The sequence below is a fragment of the Gobio gobio genome (genome assembly GCF_949357685.1).
Source record: "Gobio gobio genome assembly, chromosome: 3".
Lineage (NCBI taxonomy): Eukaryota > Metazoa > Chordata > Actinopteri > Cypriniformes > Gobionidae > Gobio > Gobio gobio.
Genome location: NC_137099.1, coordinates 57371530 through 57390914, shown reverse-complemented (window position 1 = coordinate 57390914; position 19385 = coordinate 57371530). Strand labels below are relative to the sequence as shown.

Sequence of the window (19385 nt, the reverse complement as noted above, 5' to 3'; positions counted from 1 at the left end):
GGGCCGTGCTGGTTCTCAGCGCCCCGCCCCAGTGCCTTTCTTTCCGGAAGTGCATCAGGAGCTCACGAAGTCGTGGACGGCGCCCTACAGCGCTCGTTCACGATCAGCGAGTTCCTCCGTCCTCACTACCCTCGATGGAGGCGCGGCTAAGGGTTACGTGGAGGTCCCTCCAGTGGAACGGTCGGTTGCGATGCAACTGTGTCCTAAGACCGGCTCCGACTGGCGGGGCCATCCGCGTCTCCCCTCCCGGGCGTGTAGGTTCTCGTCCAGCCTAACGGGCAAGACCTACACAGCCTGTGGAGAAGCCGCGTCTTCTCTGCATGCCATGGCGCTCCTGCAGGTCTACCAGGCCAAGGCGCTCAAGGAATTGCACGAGGGTAGTTCCGACCCAGGGGTTATGCAGGAACTGCGTACCGCAACGGACCTCGCCCTCCGGGCGACGAAAGTTGCCGCACGCACCCTGGGTCGGGCGATGTCCACTCTGGTGGTCCAGGAACGCCACCTATGGCTGAACCTGGCAGATATGCGTGAGACCGACAAAGTGCGGTTCCTCAACGCCCCTGTCTGTCAGGCCGGCCTCTTCGGCGACGCCATCGAGAGCTTCGCCCAGCAGTTCTCGGTGGCACAGAAGCAGACGGAGGCCATCAAGAACATCCTGCCCCGGCGACCTGCTGCTGCCTCCACCCAGTCGCCGGCTGCACCTCCGCCTGCTCGTCGCCGAGGGCGTCCCCCTGCGGCCGCCTCCGCCCCTGCTAAACCCAAGCAGCAGCCTCCACCATCGGGGAAGCAGGGTGCCGGCCGTCAGGGTGCCGCCCAACCCGTGTCGGGGCCCGCTAAGTCGGCAGGCAAGCGCAAGGGCAAGCGGACCTGACACGGGGAGCCCAGGGAGAAGAGGAGCTGCTCCAGGGGAGGTGGTGTCCGCACCCCTCCTCCCCCCGGAGGAGGACCGGGGGGAGAATGTCAAGACTGGTACCGGAAAAAACATCCTGCCGCTGGCCCTGCGGGGTCCAGCGGTACCCACATTCTCAATAAAAGAGCAGTTTCTTCCCTCCCTGAGCCCCGAGAGGGACAGGTTGGCAGTGCGCGACGCCCCCGGGCCTTGCCACTCCTTTCCTTCCCTCTCACCCCTCGCCAGGGGGCAGCAGAGTGGGCACCGAGGACGCCCCCGGGCCTTCTCACCCACTCTCTGCCCCGCCTGGAGTATTCAGACAACACTCCGGGCCGCCTCCGGGCCTCCCGAGTCGGGTCTGAATACTCCACCTCGCTGCCTCACCCCGGGTACGTCTGTGGTGCCGTTGGTCCCGCTAGTTCGGTCTCTGGGGGCCTGGCTAGGTCTCCCCAGGCCGTCTCGCTGGCTCATCCGTACCATCAGACACGGCTATGCGATTCAATTCGCACGCCGGCCTCCCAAGTACAGGGGCATCCTCTTCACCTCCGTGCGGAGCAGCGATGCCCATGTCTTGCGGTCCGAGATCGATGTCCTGCTGGCGAAGGGCGCGGTCGAGCCGGTTCCTCCTGCCGATATGAGGTCGGGGTTCTACAGCCCCTACTTCATTGTACCCAAGAAAGGGGGTGGGTTAAGACCAATCTTGGACATGCGCATTCTGAATCGGGCCCTGCACAAGCTTCCGTTCAAAATGTTAACGCAGAAACGCATTTTCCAATGCATCCGTCCCCAAGATTGGTTCGCAGCGATCGACCTGAAGGACGCGTACTTTCATGTCTCTATCCTTCCTCGACACAGACCGTTCCTGCGCTTTGCGTTCGAGGGGAGGGCATATCAGTACAAAGTCTTGCCCTTCGGGCTGTCCCTGTCGCGGCAGCCATTGTTCCGCTCAGAGAACGCGGCGTTCGCTTACTCAACTATCTCGACGACTGGCTCATACTCGCCCAGTCTCGGGAGCAGTTGTGCGAACACAGGGACATGGTGCTCAGTCACCTCAGCCTGTTGGGACTTCGGGTCAACCGAGAGAAGAGCAAACTCTGCCCCGCGCAGAGGATCTCTTATCTCGGTATGGAGCTGGATTCGGTCAGCCGGACAGCGCGCCTCACTCCAGAGCGCGTCCGGTCAGTGTTGAACTGCTTGAATACGTTCAAAGGCAGGACAGCGGTCCCACTGAAATTCTTTCAGAGGCTCCTGGGGCATATGGCATCTGCAGCCGCGGTAACGCCACTCGGATTGCTTCATATGAGACCGCTTCAACGCTGGTTGCACGACCGAGTCCCGAGATGGGCGTGGCAGAGCGGTCAGTACCGGGTCCTAGTTACTCCTTACTGTCGCCAAACCTTCAGTCCGTGGTCAGACCCCTCGTTTCTCCGGGCCGGAGTGTCCCTAGAACAGGTGTCGAGGCATGCTGTGGTCTTCACGGATGCCTCATCCACGGGCTGGGGGGCCACGTACAACGGGCACGCAGTTTCGGGTCTGTGGACGGGGCCCCAACTGCGTTGGCATATCAATTGCCTAGAGTTACTGGCGGTACGTCTTGCCCTGGCCCGGTTCAAGAAACCGCTTCGGGGCAAGCACGTACTGGTCCGTTCGGACAGCACTGCGGCCGTTGCGTACATCAACCGTCAGGGTGGTCTACGCTCCCGTTGCATGCTCCGGCTCGTCCGCCATCTCCTCCTGTGGAGTCAGAAGTTTGTGAGGTCACTTCGTGCCATTCACATCCCAGGTGCGCTGAACCAGACAGCCGACGAGCTCTCTCGCCAGTCGACACCTCCGGGCGAATGGTGACTCCACCCCCGGAGCGTCCAGCTGATATGGGACCACTTCGGAGTTGCACAGGTAGACCTGTTCGCTTCTCCGGACTCGACCCATTGCCAGTGGTACTACTCCCTGACCGGAGGTACCTTAGGCATAGATGCACTGGCGCACAGCTGGCCCCGGGACCTACGCAAATATGCGTTCCCCCCAGTGAGCCTTCTCGCACAGACACTGTGCAAGGTCAGGGAGGACGAGGAGCAGGTCTTGTTAGTTGCGCCCTACTGGCCCAACCGGACCTGGTTCCCAGAACTCACACTCCTCGCGACAGCCCCTCCCTGGCCGATCCCCCTGAGGAAGGACCTGCTTTCTCAGGGGCGGGGCACTCTATGGCACCCGCGTCCAGACCTCTGGAATCTCCATGTCTGGTCCCTGGACGGGACGCGGAGGTTCTAGGTGGCCTACCACAAGCAGTGGTAGACACCATCGCTTCAGCTAGAGCCCCCTCTACGAGGCGCCTCTACTCTCTGAAGTGGAACCTGTTCGTCGAGTGGTGCTCTTCCCGCCGGGAAGACCCCCGAAAGTGTTCGATTAACGTTGTGCTTTCCTTCCTGCAGGATGGGTTGGATCGAAGGCTGTCTCCCTCCACCCTCAAAGTGTACGTCGCAGCAATAGCGGCGTATCATGATGCAGTAGACGGTAAATCCTTAGGTAAGCACGACTTAATCGTCAGGTTCCTCAGAGGTGCGAGGAGACTAAATCCTCCTCGTTCTACCTCGATACCCTCTTGGGACTTAGCCCTGGTGCTCAGAGCACTTCAGGGTCCCCCATTTGAGCCTTTGCAGTCTGTTGAGATAAAAATCCTGTCCATGAAGACAGTTCTCCTGATTGCATTGGCTTCAATCAAGAGGGTAGGGGACCTGCATGCACTCTCGGTCGACGAATCGTGCCTAGAATTCGGGCCGGCCAACTCTCACGTTGTCCTGAGACCCCGGCCTGGATCCGTGCCCAAGGTTCCTACCACTCCCTTTCGGGACCAGGTGGTGAACCTGCAAGCGCTGCCTTCGGAGGAGGCAGACCCAGCCCTAGCTTTGTTGTGTCCCGTCCGCGCTCTTCGCGCTTACGTTGACCGGACTCAGAGCTTCAGATCCTCACAGCAGCTCTTCATCTGTTACGGAGGCCAGCAGAAGGGAAAGGCTGTCTCCAAGCAGAGGTTGGCCCACTGGATAGTGGATGCCATTGTCTTGGCCTACCAGTCCCAAGACGTACCTTGCCCGTTCGGGTTGCGAGCACACTCAACAAGGAGTGTTGCTTCTTCCTGGGCGTTGGCTCAAGGCGCCTCGCTGACAGATATATGTAGAGCTGCGGGCTGGGCGACACCTAACACGTTTGCTAGATTTTATAGCCTCTGTGTAGAGCCGGTATCTTCCCGCATTCTCGCCCCCAGTGGCCAGCAGCGCTAAGTGCCCGTTCTAGTGTCGGCTTGCTTACGCCACTCCCGCCCTCTGGGCCGGATACGTGCGTCTATTTTTGCTCCAGTCGTGTTCCCCGAAATTCGGCTAACCCTGTGAGTTCCTCCGTCACCCCTTCGGTGTCAGACGTGGCGGCCGTCTGATGCCAGGCCTGCACCCGTATGCTTGTGGAACGTGTGTGTAGGCTGGGTTCCATATGTTGCGGTCCCCTCTAGGCTACCCCATATGTGTATTTCCACGGTACCAGCTACCCTACTCGGCTAGCCCCGTGTCTTTCCCTCGACAGAGCTTCCTCTGTCGTCTCTAGTTGTGTTCTTCCCCCCCTGGAACCAGGTTGGGTCCACTCTAGAGACTGCCATTTGTTGCACTACCCTGTTAGGTTAGTCCTTATGTGTATTCCACCTCTCCTTCCATTGAAGGACGTGGTCCGCAGCGTACCATCTTCCGAGACGGGCACGCTTTCCCAGCGTTATCCAATAGTCACGCTGAGTGGGTCTTGCAGGAACAGCAGTGACTGTCCTTCCCTGCCCGGAGCCCTGACTCCCACTCTAACATAGGAGTGGTCCAGCGAGCTCAGGCAGGACGCTGGAAGGGCCAGCCTCCTGGCGTGTTGGTAGGGATCCCAATTCGTCGGTCAGTTCCGACGTACGTCGAACGTGACCGACTGAAAGGGAACGTCCCGGTTACGTATGTAACCCTCGTTCCCTGAAGGAGGGAACGGAGACGTACGTCCCGTCGCCAGGGGCTGTGCTTCAGCTGAAGGCCCGAGCCACTTATCTCGGCTCCTCAGTTGAAAACGGTATGCGGCACTTCCACTTCCTTATTTATACCCGCAACGCGGGGCGGTGCGTGGAATGCGTGATCGCATGCCAATGTTTATTGGCTCGTTTTTAATTACTCGAAGTAGGTCGGTCTCTGAAAACAGATCCCAATTCGTCGGTCAGTTCCGACGTACGTCTCCGTTCCCTCCTTCAGGGAACGAGGGTTACATACGTAACCGAGACGTTCAGTATTCACGTGTTTGACAGACTTTTAGTGCGCGCGCTCTGAAAAGCGCATGTTAAAACCGCGCACGTGAATGAAACCTGGAAGGCTTTAAAACGCATGCAAATAATTAACTTTCATGATTGTGAATAACTTTAGTGTTCCGTGAGTATAACTCTACCACTAACGTGTGATGTGAATGTATGTCGCGTTGTTCAGTATTGGGATGGAGGCAAATTATAGAATTTGTAGAAAAATAATTAATTAAATGCGAAACCGAAAAAGACGCAATTCACAAGCGCGTATTGAACCGTGAATGCCGTACCGAACGGTTCAATATTATATTGAGAATTGTGGCATCCCTAATATATATATATATATATATATATATAAAAGTAATATACAATCATTAGCCTAAATAGCCTTGTTAAATTAGCCTAAAAAGTCTTCGTTAAATAGCCTTGAACCACTGAGACAAAAGCGCACACCACACGAGATATGTAAAATAATATAAACATGTAAATGTTATAAAATATAAAAAATAAATATAAATAATAAAAGTAGCATAATCACAAGCATACAATCACGGTAGTGTGAGCAGCGAGTGACTACACTTTGTTAAATTAAATAGCCTTGAGCCTTCGTTAAATAGCCTTCATTAACCACTGAGACAAAAGCGCACAGGAGATGTAAATTGTAAATGTAAATTAATAGCCTGAATATGTAAAAATATGTAATATAAAAATATAAATACTATAAATATAAATAATATATATTATATGGTCGTTATAGGTTAAGTGGTTTTTTGATGACGACGACTGTAATCTGAAAGTAAAAATATGGGAAATTAATAAACATGAACAAACAAATATATATTACTGATCAATACCGATAAATGAAAATGTGTTTGTTTGTCTTTGTTTATGCTGTTCCATCTTCAGATCTCTCAGTCGTGATCTGATCTGCTCTCTCAGCAAAAAATATGAAGGCTGGGATGTAAACCATAGCCTAGTCTATATTTCGTTTTGCCAGCACTTTTTTTTTTTAGATATCATTCAATTTCTGTTCTAATTGTTCCTGTTCTAAACGTGAAAAAATAAATGTAAAATAAACATGTTCCTTATTATGTTCAATTGCCTGCGCTGGTGTGTGCGTGTGCGGCTGAACCGCGGGAATTTCTTGCTTTTCAACCGCGGTAAGAAAAAATCCATAACGTCCCAGCCCTAATATCCTGGCTCTTCTAAGCTTTATAATGGCAGTGAATGGGGCTCGAGATTCTGAAGCCCCAAATAGTGCATCCATCCATTATAAAAGTAATCATACGGCTCCAGTGGGTTAATAAAGGCCTTCTGAGTCTGAAGTGAAGCGATGCATTTGTGTGAGAAAAATAGTAAGAAAAGTGGTTTAGTAAAGCACTTACCTAAACCCATGACCAGTGTGTCCACTAAAGTAAATGGGACGATCCATTGACCGGTCACTCTTCATGGACACACAGCTGGGCTCTAACGGATTCGGTCTGTGCATTGAGATAAACACAAGTGAATGTAATTCACAGTCTAAAAGGGATAGTTCACCCAAATATGAAAATCACCCCATGCACCCTCAATCCATCCTAGGTGTATATGACTTTCTTCTTTCAGACGAATATAATCTGAGTTACATTAATAAATATCCTGGCTCTTCTAAGCTTTATAATGGCAGTGAATGGGGGTCGAGATTCTGAAGCCCCAAATAGTGCATCCATCCATTATAAAAGTAATCCATACGGCTCCAGTGGGTTAATAAAGGCCTTCTGAGTCTGAAGTTAAGCGATGCATTTGTGTGAGAAAAATATCCATATTTAAAACGTTATAAACTAAAATAACTAGCTTCCGACAGACGGTCTATGCATCGATTTACGGCGGAAGAGTGACCTCTGACCCAACGAGTTAGATATTGACCAACGCGGAAGTGCAGAGGATAGAGCAAAACAAAACACCGGATTTTCTCTCTTTTGTTGTTGTATTAACATTAAAGGGATATTTCACTCAAAACTGAAAATTCTGTCATCGAGAAATTAATACAGGTTTGAAACAATATTAGAGTGAGTAAATAATGACATAATTTTATAGGTGAACTGTCCCTTTAAGGACCGCGTGTTCACTATAGGCTGCGCTGCTGTCATTTTAAGACCTCTACACATCTAATATACAGACACGATTGCGATTTTACTTTCACTTTAGACATAACCGACTGTGTTTATGTTAACCTTGTGTGTATTTGACAGTATTAACGCAGTAAGACGACTACTTAGTTCAGTATTCACGTGTTTGACAGACTTTTAGTGCGCGCGCTCTGAAAAGCGCATGTTAAAACCGCGCACGTGAATGAAACCTGGAAGGCTTTAAAACGCATGCAAATAATTAACTTTCATGATTGTGAATAACTTTAGTGTTCTGTGAGTATAACTCTACCACTAACGTGTGATGTGAATGTATGTCGCGTTGTTCAGTATTGGGATGGAGGCAAATTATAGAATTTGTAGAAAAATAATTAATTAAATGCGAAACCGAACAAAACGCAATTCACAAGCGCGTATTGAACCGTGAATGCCGTACCGAACGGTTCAATATTATATTGAGAATTGTGGCATCCCTAATATATACATATATATATATAAGTAATATACAATCATTAGCCTAAATAGCCTTGTTAAATTAGCCTAAAAAGTCTTCGTTAAATAGCCTTGAACCACTGAGACAAAAGCGCACACCACACGAGATATGTAAAATAATATAAACATGTAAATGTTATAAAATATAAAAAATAAATATAAATAATAAAAGTAGCATAATCACAAGCATACAATCACGGTAGTGTGAGCAGCGAGTGACTACACTTTGTTAAATTAAATAGCCTTGAGCCTTCGTTAAATAGCCTTCATTAACCACTGAGACAAAAGCGCACAGGAGATGTAAATTGTAAATGTAAATTAATAGCCTGAATATGTAAAAATATGTAATATAAAAATATAAATACTATAAATATAAATAATATATATTATATGGTCGTTATAGGTTAAGTGATTTTTTGATGACGACGACTGTAATCTGAAAGTAAAAATATGGGAAATTAATAAACATGAACAAACAAATATATATTACTGATCAATACCGATAAATGAAAATGTGTTTGTTTGTCTTTGTTTATGCTGTTCCATCTTCAGATCTCTCAGTCGTGATCTGATCTGCTCTCTCAGCAAAAAATATGAAGGCTGGGATGTAAACCATAGCCTAGTCTATATTTCGTTTTGCCAGCACTTTTTTTTTTTAGATATCATTCAATTTCTGTTCTAATTGTTCCTGTTCTAAACGTGAAAAAATAAATGTAAAATAAACATGTTCCTTATTATGTTCAATTGCCTGCGCTGGTGTGTGCGTGTGCGGCTGAACCGCGGGAATTTCTTGCTTTTCAACCGCGGTAAGAAAAAATCCATAACGTCCCAGCCCTAATATCCTGGCTCTTCTAAGCTTTATAATGGCAGTGAATGGGGCTCGAGATTCTGAAGCCCCAAATAGTGCATCCATCCATTATAAAAGTAATCATACGGCTCCAGTGGGTTAATAAAGGCCTTCTGAGTCTGAAGTGAAGCGATGCATTTGTGTGAGAAAAATAGTAAGAAAAGTGGTTTAGTAAAGCACTTACCTAAACCCATGACCAGTGTGTCCACTAAAGTAAATGGGACGATCCATTGACCGGTCACTCTTCATGGACACACAGCTGGGCTCTAACGGATTCGGTCTGTGCATTGAGATAAACACAAGTGAATGTAATTCACAGTCTAAAAGGGATAGTTCACCCAAATATGAAAATCACCCCATGCACCCTCAATCCATCCTAGGTGTATATGACTTTCTTCTTTCAGACGAATATAATCTGAGTTACATTAATAAATATCCTGGCTCTTCTAAGCTTTATAATGGCAGTGAACGGGGGTCGAGATTCTGAAGCCCCAAATAGTGCATCCATCCATTATAAAAGTAATCCATACGGCTCCAGTGGGTTAATAAAGGCCTTCTGAGTCTGAAGTTAAGCGATGCATTTGTGTGAGAAAAATATCCATATTTAAAACGTTATAAACTAAAATAACTAGCTTCCGACAGACGGTCTATGCATCGATTTACGGCGGAAGAGTGACCTCTGACCCAACGAGTTAGATATTGACCAACGCGGAAGTGCAGAGGATAGAGCAAAACAAAACACCGGTCACGACTTAGAGTCTAAAACGAGGATTTGTAAAGGGAAATGTGGGAGGAGCTCGAGTTCGTTGCCCAGTCCCATTAGTTTGAAACGCGAGATGCGTCAAAGCTTGAGCTACTCCTACATCATACGCCATACGTCAGGTCAGAGGTCACACTGTTGGCATAAGTTGACTTGTGTAGGCCGTCTGTCGGAAGTTAGATCTTTTCATTTATAAAGCTTTAAATATTGATATTTTTCTTACAAAAAAATTAATTGCTTCGCTTCAGAAGGCCTTTATTAACCCCCTGGAGCCGCATGGATATCTTTTATGATGGATTAACTTTTATGGACTTCAAAAACAGAGCAGCATTCACTGCCATTATAAAGCTTGGAAGAGCCAGGATATTAATTAATATAACTCAGATTGTGTTCGTCTGAAAGAAGAAAGTCATATACACCTAGGATGGCTTGAGGGTGAGTCAATTATGGGCTAATTTTGGGTGAACTATCCCTTTAAATTCATGACTTTTGTAATAAACTGATTCAGACTTAATTATTCCATTAATATGTATTATGCTGTTGGAGACTTTACAGAAAGTGCACATCCACATATCGGAGCTGTTGATTAAGATCTTTTAATTAACATCTGAAATGCATTAAATACAGTCACTTTCGTCCCTTTACAGCATTAATGAACAGTTTTCTTAATATCAACACAGATGTAGTAAGATAAGTGGTTTAGTAAAGCACTTACCTAAACCCATGACCAGTGTGTCCACTAAAGTAAATGGGACGATCCACTGACCGGTCACTCTTCATGGACACACAGCTGGATTCAGATGACTTTGGTCTTTGCATCTTGACTGAACTGAAACAAAACATGAAATGAATTCAGAATATTTATGAATCCGTATATCATTCGTTCAGTCGATTTTTGATTTAATATTGAAAGTAGAAAAATTTGAAAACGGCTTGTTCTTCTTTTTTCTTTTTTTCAGAAAAACGTGATTTCGACTTGATTTTTCGTTTTTCGTTCAGAGGTAGAAAAATGAATAAACAGTTTGAATATTCGATTTCTACATGTGGGCGGAATTATACGCTCCTTTCTGCTGATTGGTCAGCCAAAGATCGAACTATTCCGTCATCGGTTCTTCCTCAGTTCCGCTCAGCAGAATAAAAGTCCTGCGCTGCTACAGTTGTACGGATTCTCAAAATAAAAAGTTTATGGCAGCAACAACATTAAATGCTGTGAGAGACGCCGCGGGGCAGCCACAGAGTCACAGTCACAGTCCTTCTGGTGGCGCTGCTCTGTGGCTGCCCCGCGGCGTCTCTCACAGCATTTAATGTTGGTATACAGTTACATTTTAATTGAGTCTTGGGGATATTAATCATGGATTCTGCAGTATGGGGCACGCTTGGACTGTTGGTGGTGTTCTTAAACATCTATTTGTCTTACGGACTGAACTTCGACCACGCTGCTGGCGGCGTTGCCGTCAATGAAATCCGATACGACAGAATTCTGTCCAAGATGTTTCCTCCGAGCCATTATACATTTTTTAAAAGTTTTAAAACAAAATAAAATGTGATAAACAAAAATAATTCTCAACTTGCGCACACTGATTTGATTGGACAACTTTAGAATACATCACATCCGGTCGGTGTGTCGCATACGGTGTAGTCGCTCAAGTTCAAACATTTGAACGCATCCGAAGCTCAAATCGGATCCGAAAATTCCGCATTTGCAGATGGTCAGCACCCCACGCAACCCCTGTAGGACTCTCCATTGGAAATGGATGACTTCCAGTACAACGGCTGTCGTTTGTCGTGTGCAGTGGAAAGGCGGCTTTAGGCGTACCATACGCATAGACACGTTGGATACGCCGTACCCTACGCCGTACCCTGACGCGCACCTCTCCAAAAATGTAACAACGCGTCAATTCTACGCGGACCGCAAGCGTTGTGATTGGTCTGCCAGAACCCTTCCCTCATTAAAAATCTGTGATAGGAGTGTGTGTGTGTGTGTCCAGAAATGGGATGATAGTTTCTTACGTCTGCTATAACACAATATTTTGTAGTCCAGCGATTCTTTATGGTAGTAAATAAATACATAGATCCGCTGAGTATAGTTTATTTATTTTCTCATTAAAACCAAAGATGTTAATCAGTAATTGTATATCAAGAACAGGAACACATTAGGGTACATTTCGTGAATGAAATCTCCGCAACAGCAATCGATTGCTGAGCCACCGCTACTGAAAACAGCGTCCACGAGCCCTCTGCATGATTTCACAAACGCATTCCAGCGCCAGATCGCCTTATTTAACTCTACTAATCAACTAGAGATGCTTAATTTGTATTAGATTCAACAACTCAAGCTGCAAGAAAAGCCGCTCTCTCACTGCTGCTGATATTCCGACATGAATGTACAGATTCTACACAACAAGCTACTTCATCTTCGGCTGTTCTCTTGATTACACCAACATGCCCGAGGACACTGCCTACTAGCGTCTGCATGTGTAATTGCACATTGACGTGGACAACAGCGCAGAAGTATAAATGCTCACGACGGCGCGCAGAAGTATAAATTGGCCTTTACTACTGTTTCGCAACTGTCTCATTTGAACACTCTACAGTAGTGGATACAATCTCAAAGCATCTTAAAACTAATATGAAAGGCGTTAAAGCTCAAATTAAGCGGAAACGTGGATGTAGAGGTGGTCTTCGCAAGCCTGTAGTGCTCCAGTCAGAAACTGAAGCTTTCGCGCCTCGATCGCCCCCCGGTGGCCGGTCCCAGTATAGCTCCTAAACCCCACCCCTCCATGTATTTGAATGGGCGCGAGACACACTAAACAATTTAATTACACTTCAAATAATTGTTTCCTAAAGATGGTTTCTGTCATTTTAGGCAGTTTTTATTACAATAATTTCATTTCAAGTGTCAAGTGTTTTTTAAATAAGTTTAGTTTTAGTGAGTTATTTGATGCTATAAAAACTGGGGGTGTGACGTCAAGATTGACAGCTGTGATTGACGGCTTCTCTGAGTGAAGTTGTCACTGAGGCACTAACGGACTTTTTTCTGAATTTTTGGGAGGAGATTGGAGCTTTAGCTTTAATTTCAACATTTCCATAACTGTTTATTTCACACCAACATAATTAATTGTTCTGCATCTGCGAGAGTGTGGGCGGGCTTTTGATAATCGCGCCCCTACTTCCTGTTCTCTACTGCGCAACTCCGGTCCCGAGATGTCAGCGCCGTGAGCGGGCCTATGAAAGCTTCAACTTTGGTCAGCGGAAGTCAATGAAGTCGCGTCGTCCATATTTTTTTACGGTCTATGGGTCTTCGTCGTCGATTGAGACAGTTGAAAGATAACAACAAACTCTGCCTGCCTACCACCCTCCTCATCAACGCGCAATCTTTGCGAGCAAAAATGGATGAACTATCAGCCAATATCCGCTACCTACATGAGTACCGGAACTCATGCGTCTTGGCAATCACCGAGACGTGGCTGGACAGTGGCGTCTTGCCCAGCGAGGTGGAACCTGATGGCTTCGTGTCATTTAGGACCTAAAATCACCGGGAAGACTCGTGGAGGTGGGGTATGTCTTCTTGTTCGTGAGGACTGGTGCCATGCAGTCAAGGTTAGAGAGAGCCTGTGCATACCTGACATTGAACTTGTATGCCTCTCCCTTCACCCCTTTTATTTACCAAGGGAGTTTCCCCAACTTTTTATTACTGTAGTATATATTCACCCTAAAGCAAACTCTATCAAAGCACAAAAGATTATCTTTAAAGCAGCACTAGGTAGGTTTTGCTCACGGGGTCCCCCTACAGTTGGGAAACAGTTTTGTCCTCTACTACTGTCGTAAACTCTGTCATCCTTCATCAGGGGATGCATCGCACGTGCATTTGTTGACATGACAACCATGACGCCGCATTCACACGAGGCGTCGACATCAATGCTTCTCGGCCCGTGTGAATGCGGCGTGATAGCCCTGAACACTGCATGAGTTCACATGCAGGTGTTCTGCTTGCGTCGCGTGTGAAATGTCTTCATCCCAGGTACAGTGGCATATGTTTCAGCATGTCATATGAATATAATTTCATGGGTTTTATTTTTTTTCAAACGCCAAATGATCGCAATGCTCACGTTTACAAGCCAGCGCCATTATAGTAGCCTAGTCTATTGGTTCCCATTTTACAGAATCTATATGATACTTCAATTCAATGTTTGAGTGGTAGGTAATAACCATATATCGTCAATATTATAATATCAAGCTACCATAGATTAATCTGCAAATTTGAAAAATCGATTTGCATTATAGCTTGAGGCAAGACAAATAAACAAATATCACAGACATGTTAGGTATCCTAAAATATGATTTTGTACGTCTTATGTATTTACTTCAAAATCATACTGCAACTCATCCTCCCTACTGTGAGCACACAACTGGACCCATACCAATTTGCATACCGGCCGAAAAGGGGGACAGAGGACGCAGTGGCATGCCTTCTCCACTCCCTTCTTCACCACCTCCAGACTCCCCATAACTTTGCCTCAGTTCTGTTTGTTGACTTCAGCTCCGCATTCAATACAATCCAGCGCCATCAACTCATCAAGAAACTACAGCACCTGAATGTCACCCCCCTCCTCATCCACTGGATAAACAACTTTCTCAGCAACAGGCCACAGACAGTGAAAATAGGGACAACAACATCATCAACTATCATCACCAACACTGGAGCCCCCCAGGGTTGCGTACTTAGTCCCTTCCTGTACACACTTTACACAAATGACTGCCGGAGTTCATTACCCAACACCACTTACTACAAATATGCAGATGACACAGCCATAGTAGGTTTACTTACAGATAACAGCTCCATCACAACACACCACCAGTCCATCACATATTTTGCACAGTGGTGCTCTGATAACTACCTCCACCTCAACACTGACAAGACAAAAGAACTGGTCATCTATGCATCAAAATCACTCCCTGGACTCACTCACATCACCATCCATGGCCAACCAGTTGAACAGGTCAGCACTTTCAAATACCTTGGTCTCACCATTGACAATAAGCTTAACTTCAATGAACATGTCACCATCACACAGAAACGAGCACAACAGAGACTGTATGTGATACGCAAACTAAGATCACTGCATGTCGCCCCCCATCTCCTTTTGCTACTCTACAAAAGCATCATCCAACCTCTGCTACTCTACTGCTCCCCATGTTTTTTCACCATATTAAGTGTCACCAGCAAAAATAAACTCATTAAATTCTCACACTTACCATCGAAGATAATACAGCTTCCCACCCCCAGCCTCACTGATGCAAATGACACAGCTACCACACGTCTAGCCCGCACCATAGTAAGCAGCCCTGACCATCCACTGAACCAGTACTTTACTCTACTCCCATCTGGCCGCAGATACAGAGCTCTAGACTGGAAAAAGGCCCACTTTAAGAAAAGTTTTGTATCATCAGCCATCACTGCTCTAAACAAACTTCGGTGACAATCATACATCCCTCTTTTGTGAAAAAGTTATATGTTATATGTAAATGTTATATGTTAATACTATATGTCAAATGTTACATGTTATATGTTGCTGCTGTATTTTTGGAAATAAGATGTGTGAAAAAGAATATCCCTATGGGACAATAAAGACTCTATCTATCTATCTACTTGCAAGAATGTAGCCCCTCCTCCTTAAGCCAACAAGCAAACGCTGGCCCAATGTTGATCCTCGTCCTGCCTTTAATCCGATCACTTTCTTGTTTCCTCTTTTTGCTTTCCTCCGACAAAACCTTTGCTTTCTTATTTTTCTGTGCTGCTTCGGCCATGACTATAACATTCGGCAAACAAATGATAGTTGGGCTCGCACGTCCGAATTTAAGGAAGTGGGGGTGGTGGTGGAAGTGACGTATATGCCGTAAAGCAGTCGAATTTTGTAGTTCTTTTTGTTCTTGGGTTACTACCTGAAACCCGAAGTTTAAAAGTACGATTAAAAACGATACAGACCCCGTCAGGCTATGGCAGACGTGTCATTCAACCTATTGTAAGTCGATGTATCATCACAAGAGTCTTGAAAATATATTATAAAGGTTGAAAAGTTACCTAGTGCTTCTTTAATTTATCTCAGAGACTTGAATCAATTTCTCCTGACGCTCCTAAGTTTATTCTGGTGGATTTTAATAACTGTAATATCAAGAAGAGTTTGCACACATATTACCAATATGTTGACTGCCCCACAAGGAGAAAAAAGACTTTGGACATGTGCTATGGAACTGTTAAAAATGCATTTACTTCATCCATCCTCCCGCCACTGGGGGCGTCCGACCACAGTACTGTCTACCTTCGCCCTGTTTATCAGAGGTTACTTGAAAGGGAGAAACCGCAGGAAAAGTCTGTTAAAGTGTGGGACAATGATAGTATAAAGACTTTGCAGGGGTGTTTTGAATGTACCAATTGGGAGGTTTTTGAAAGTGTAGACATCAATGAACATGTTGAAGTAGTTACTGATTATATACACTACTGTGTGGACACTATTATTCCTATTAAGACATTTAAGGTGTACCCTAATGATAAACCCTGGCTTTCTAAAGAATTAAAAACCCTTATTAATAAAAAGAGAACATCCTATAAAAATCAAGATATAGCAGCTCAAAGGGATATTCAGAAACAGATTAAAATACAAATACAAATAGATAAGCATGTATATAAAGAAAAAATTGAGGCATCTCTGTCATGTGGCAATTCCCGATATGCCCGGCAGGGCATTAAAAATATGACTAATGCTCCCCACAAGGGTAAAAGCGCACAGCCTCGGGTGTTACAAGGATGTGAGGAGCTAGAGATGGCCAATCAGCTCAACTCATATTTCTGGCGTTTTGACAGAGGAGATGGAGATGCTGTCCCAGTGACACCATCATTTATGACTAAATCTCCGGCTGGATTTTATATGCACGAAATAGAGGTTAGCCAGATTTTTAAGAAATGTAATCCTCGGAAAAGCCCAGGCCCAGATAAGATATGTGGTAATGTTTTAAAACACTGTGCGGTTCAGTTGGCACCAGTTTTTACTAATATCTTTAGAGTATCCTATAATTCCGGTATTGTGCCCACTGTATGGAAAACATCTAATATAGTTCCAGTGGCAAAAGTCTCTAGACCCTTAGAATTTAGTGATTTTCAACCAATAGCACTCACTTCTCTAGTGATGAAATGTTTTGAGCGTTTAGTAAAAAAGTGTATCTAAAACGGAGCATCTCATAGATCCTATGCAATTTACCTATCAAGCCTCTAGGGGTGTAGAGGACACAATTTGAACTGTACTGCACCTGCTGTATACACATTTAGAGAAACCAAAGACTCACGCAAAAATCTTATTTGTGGATTTCTCATCAGCCTTTAACTGTATTTCCCCCAGTACATTAGCAGAGATCCTACAAAAAGATTTCTCATTAGACAGTAGGTTGATTACATGGGTGATTGACTTTCTCAGCTGTAGAATCCAGCAGGTTAAGTTAGGAGGGTCAATTTCAGGAAAAATGATTACTTCGGTTGGATCTCCTCAGGGATGTGTCTTATCGCCCTTATTATTTATTTTATATACAAATTCTTGTTCTAGTTCTTTTAAAAACAGATTTATTATTAAGTATGCAGATGATACTGCTTTAGTGAGCCTTCTACGTGATGGGGAGGAAGAGCATGGACCTGTTTTAGATTTCTTTTTAAACTGGTGTGAGAAATCAAGTCTCCTCTTAAATGCCTCCAAAACTAAGGAGATGATTATTGATTTTAGAGGGAGAGAACAGGATATAACCCATCCTACATTAATAGATGGTGAAGAAATACAAGTAGTAACTCATTATAAATACCATGGCATAGTTTTGGACCATAAGCTGAAATGGAATGAGTGGACTGATTATGCAGGTAAAAAGTTACAACAGAGGTTGTATTTCTTAAAGAAATTGTTGTCATTTAATGTACATAGCAGACTGCTTTTGTTATTTTATGGGGCTTTTATTGAAAGCATTATGACATTCTGTGTGAGCTGCTGGTACGGTAATGCTTCGGAGGCTCAGAAGAAATCATTACGGAGGGTTGTGACAATGACAAGCAAACTGCTGGGAATTTCATTAACAAGTTTAGAGAGCATATAGTCAAGTCAAGTCAAGTCAACTTTATTTATATAGCGCTTTTAACAATGTAGATTGTTTCAAAGCAGCTTTACAGTGTTAAACAGGAAAATAATGCAGCATAATTTTATTCAGCTGTATAGCCATTCTGGAAAAAACAGTGATGTCATCAGTTCATTTCAATTATCATACAGTGACAGTGTGGGCTTTAGATCAATAATTAGATCAGTAATTTAGTTTAAATGGTTAATTTAGTTTATTAATTAGATTTATTTCGATGTTTAGTTGAAAAATTGAGTGTGCCCAACTGAGCACGCCAAGCCAGAGGCAACAGTGGCAAGGAAACCAAAATCCCATTAGGTGACCTAATGGAGAAAAATAAACCTTGGGAGAAACCAGGCTCAGTCGGGGTGCCAGTTCTCCTCTGGCCAATTAACAAACAGCGTATTATTATTATTATTATTATTCTGGCAGCTTTACAGATCAGAGAGAGTAATAAATAAAGCCAACATTATTGTGCAGGATAAGAGGCATCCCTTATATTATGCTTTTGAACTACTGCCATCTGGACGGCGGTATTGTGTTCCCAGATGCATGAAAAAAAGGACCAAACTATCTTTTGTTCCCCAAGCAATCAGATTTTTAAATTCATCCTCTAATGTTGATTGATGGTCAGCTGGTCTGGTTATCTTATCTTAAACTCTAAAGTAGATTTATTTGTTTTAATTTATGACTGTATATGCCAATTATGAAATCTTAAATGTCTGTGTGAGTATGCTGCATATGTACTTTCCCTACGGGGATAAATAAACTGACAACATATCAGATTTTTCTCAATCAAACAACCAGACTAACGAATGGCTCGACACAACACGTACTGGGGCGGGGCAGAGCCTAGACAGGGCTTTCGTCTGTGTAGACCAGTGGTTTTAGTCCAGGAAAGTGCAAGGGGTCCGTGAAATAATTTGCTATATCCTACTGTATTTTCCGTACTGTAAAGTCACGTTTTTTTATCATGAAACATGCCGTGGTTTATTTTCTACCTCTGAACGAAAAATCAAGTCGAAATCTCGTTTTTCTACTTTCAATATTAAATCAAAAATCGACTGAACGAATGATACACGGATTGAATCCCTAAACTAATTACCATTAGTCATTCTCAGGAAATCAGGAAATGGAGCCATGTGCATGAGAATCATATTTTTACCAACTTTTAATTCCTAACCTAAAAGACCAAATCCTACATATGAGGAGCTGTTAACCCTCTGAACACGAAGAACGTTCTGCTGGATTTTTTCTCATGACAGCAGAAGCAACTTAAAATACTCCATCATTTTTGGCCACACATATAAGTGCAAGACATTGTTATAAATTATATATAATCTACTTTTATTTGTGTACACTCACAATAACAACAAAACCTTGCTGTCTCTCTCTCCGTAAGGAACTTTCTGAAAGACGTCTGAATAATGAACTGAAACTCAGCGAATACTTATCTCACAAACATGAAACATACGTCTAAAGAAAGCTAGAAATGTCAGAATGGTTTTCACATTGTTTTGAAGAAAAAACTCTGGGCAACAAGATTCAGTTCTGAAAAGCCTTGTTAACAAATGTTTATTATGTGCTATATGGCCTTATTTCAGTGACTTAACATTTTAGTTTTTTCAAAAACCACACATAAACGTTATTTTCTCCAAACTTCAAAACTACAAACTTTTATGTACATGTTGCTCACATATTGTAGCCCTGTTTGTGCTGAATATAGTGTAATCAGATTTCAGCCTTTAATATGTTTAAAGCAACTGGAATAAACCACAAATGTCAGGGCATGTCAAAACAGCTCCAGTGCCCAGAAAACA

The 19385-nt window shown here is 44.5% G+C and overlaps 1 protein-coding gene across 1 annotated transcript in view; it reads right to left on the bottom strand.

The window, feature by feature from the left end:
* LOC307123939 (NACHT, LRR and PYD domains-containing protein 12-like) overlaps nucleotides 1-6667 on the bottom strand; it is a 61233-nt gene extending 54566 nt beyond the window's left edge. Inside the window, exon 1 of the mRNA XM_079812804.1 lies at nucleotides 6578-6667. Within this exon, the coding sequence (XP_079668930.1) occupies nucleotides 6578-6642 (65 nt within the window). The 5' untranslated portion in view covers nucleotides 6643-6667. The remainder of the gene's footprint in view (nucleotides 1-6577) is intronic.
* Between the last annotated feature and the right edge of the window lie 12718 nt (nucleotides 6668-19385).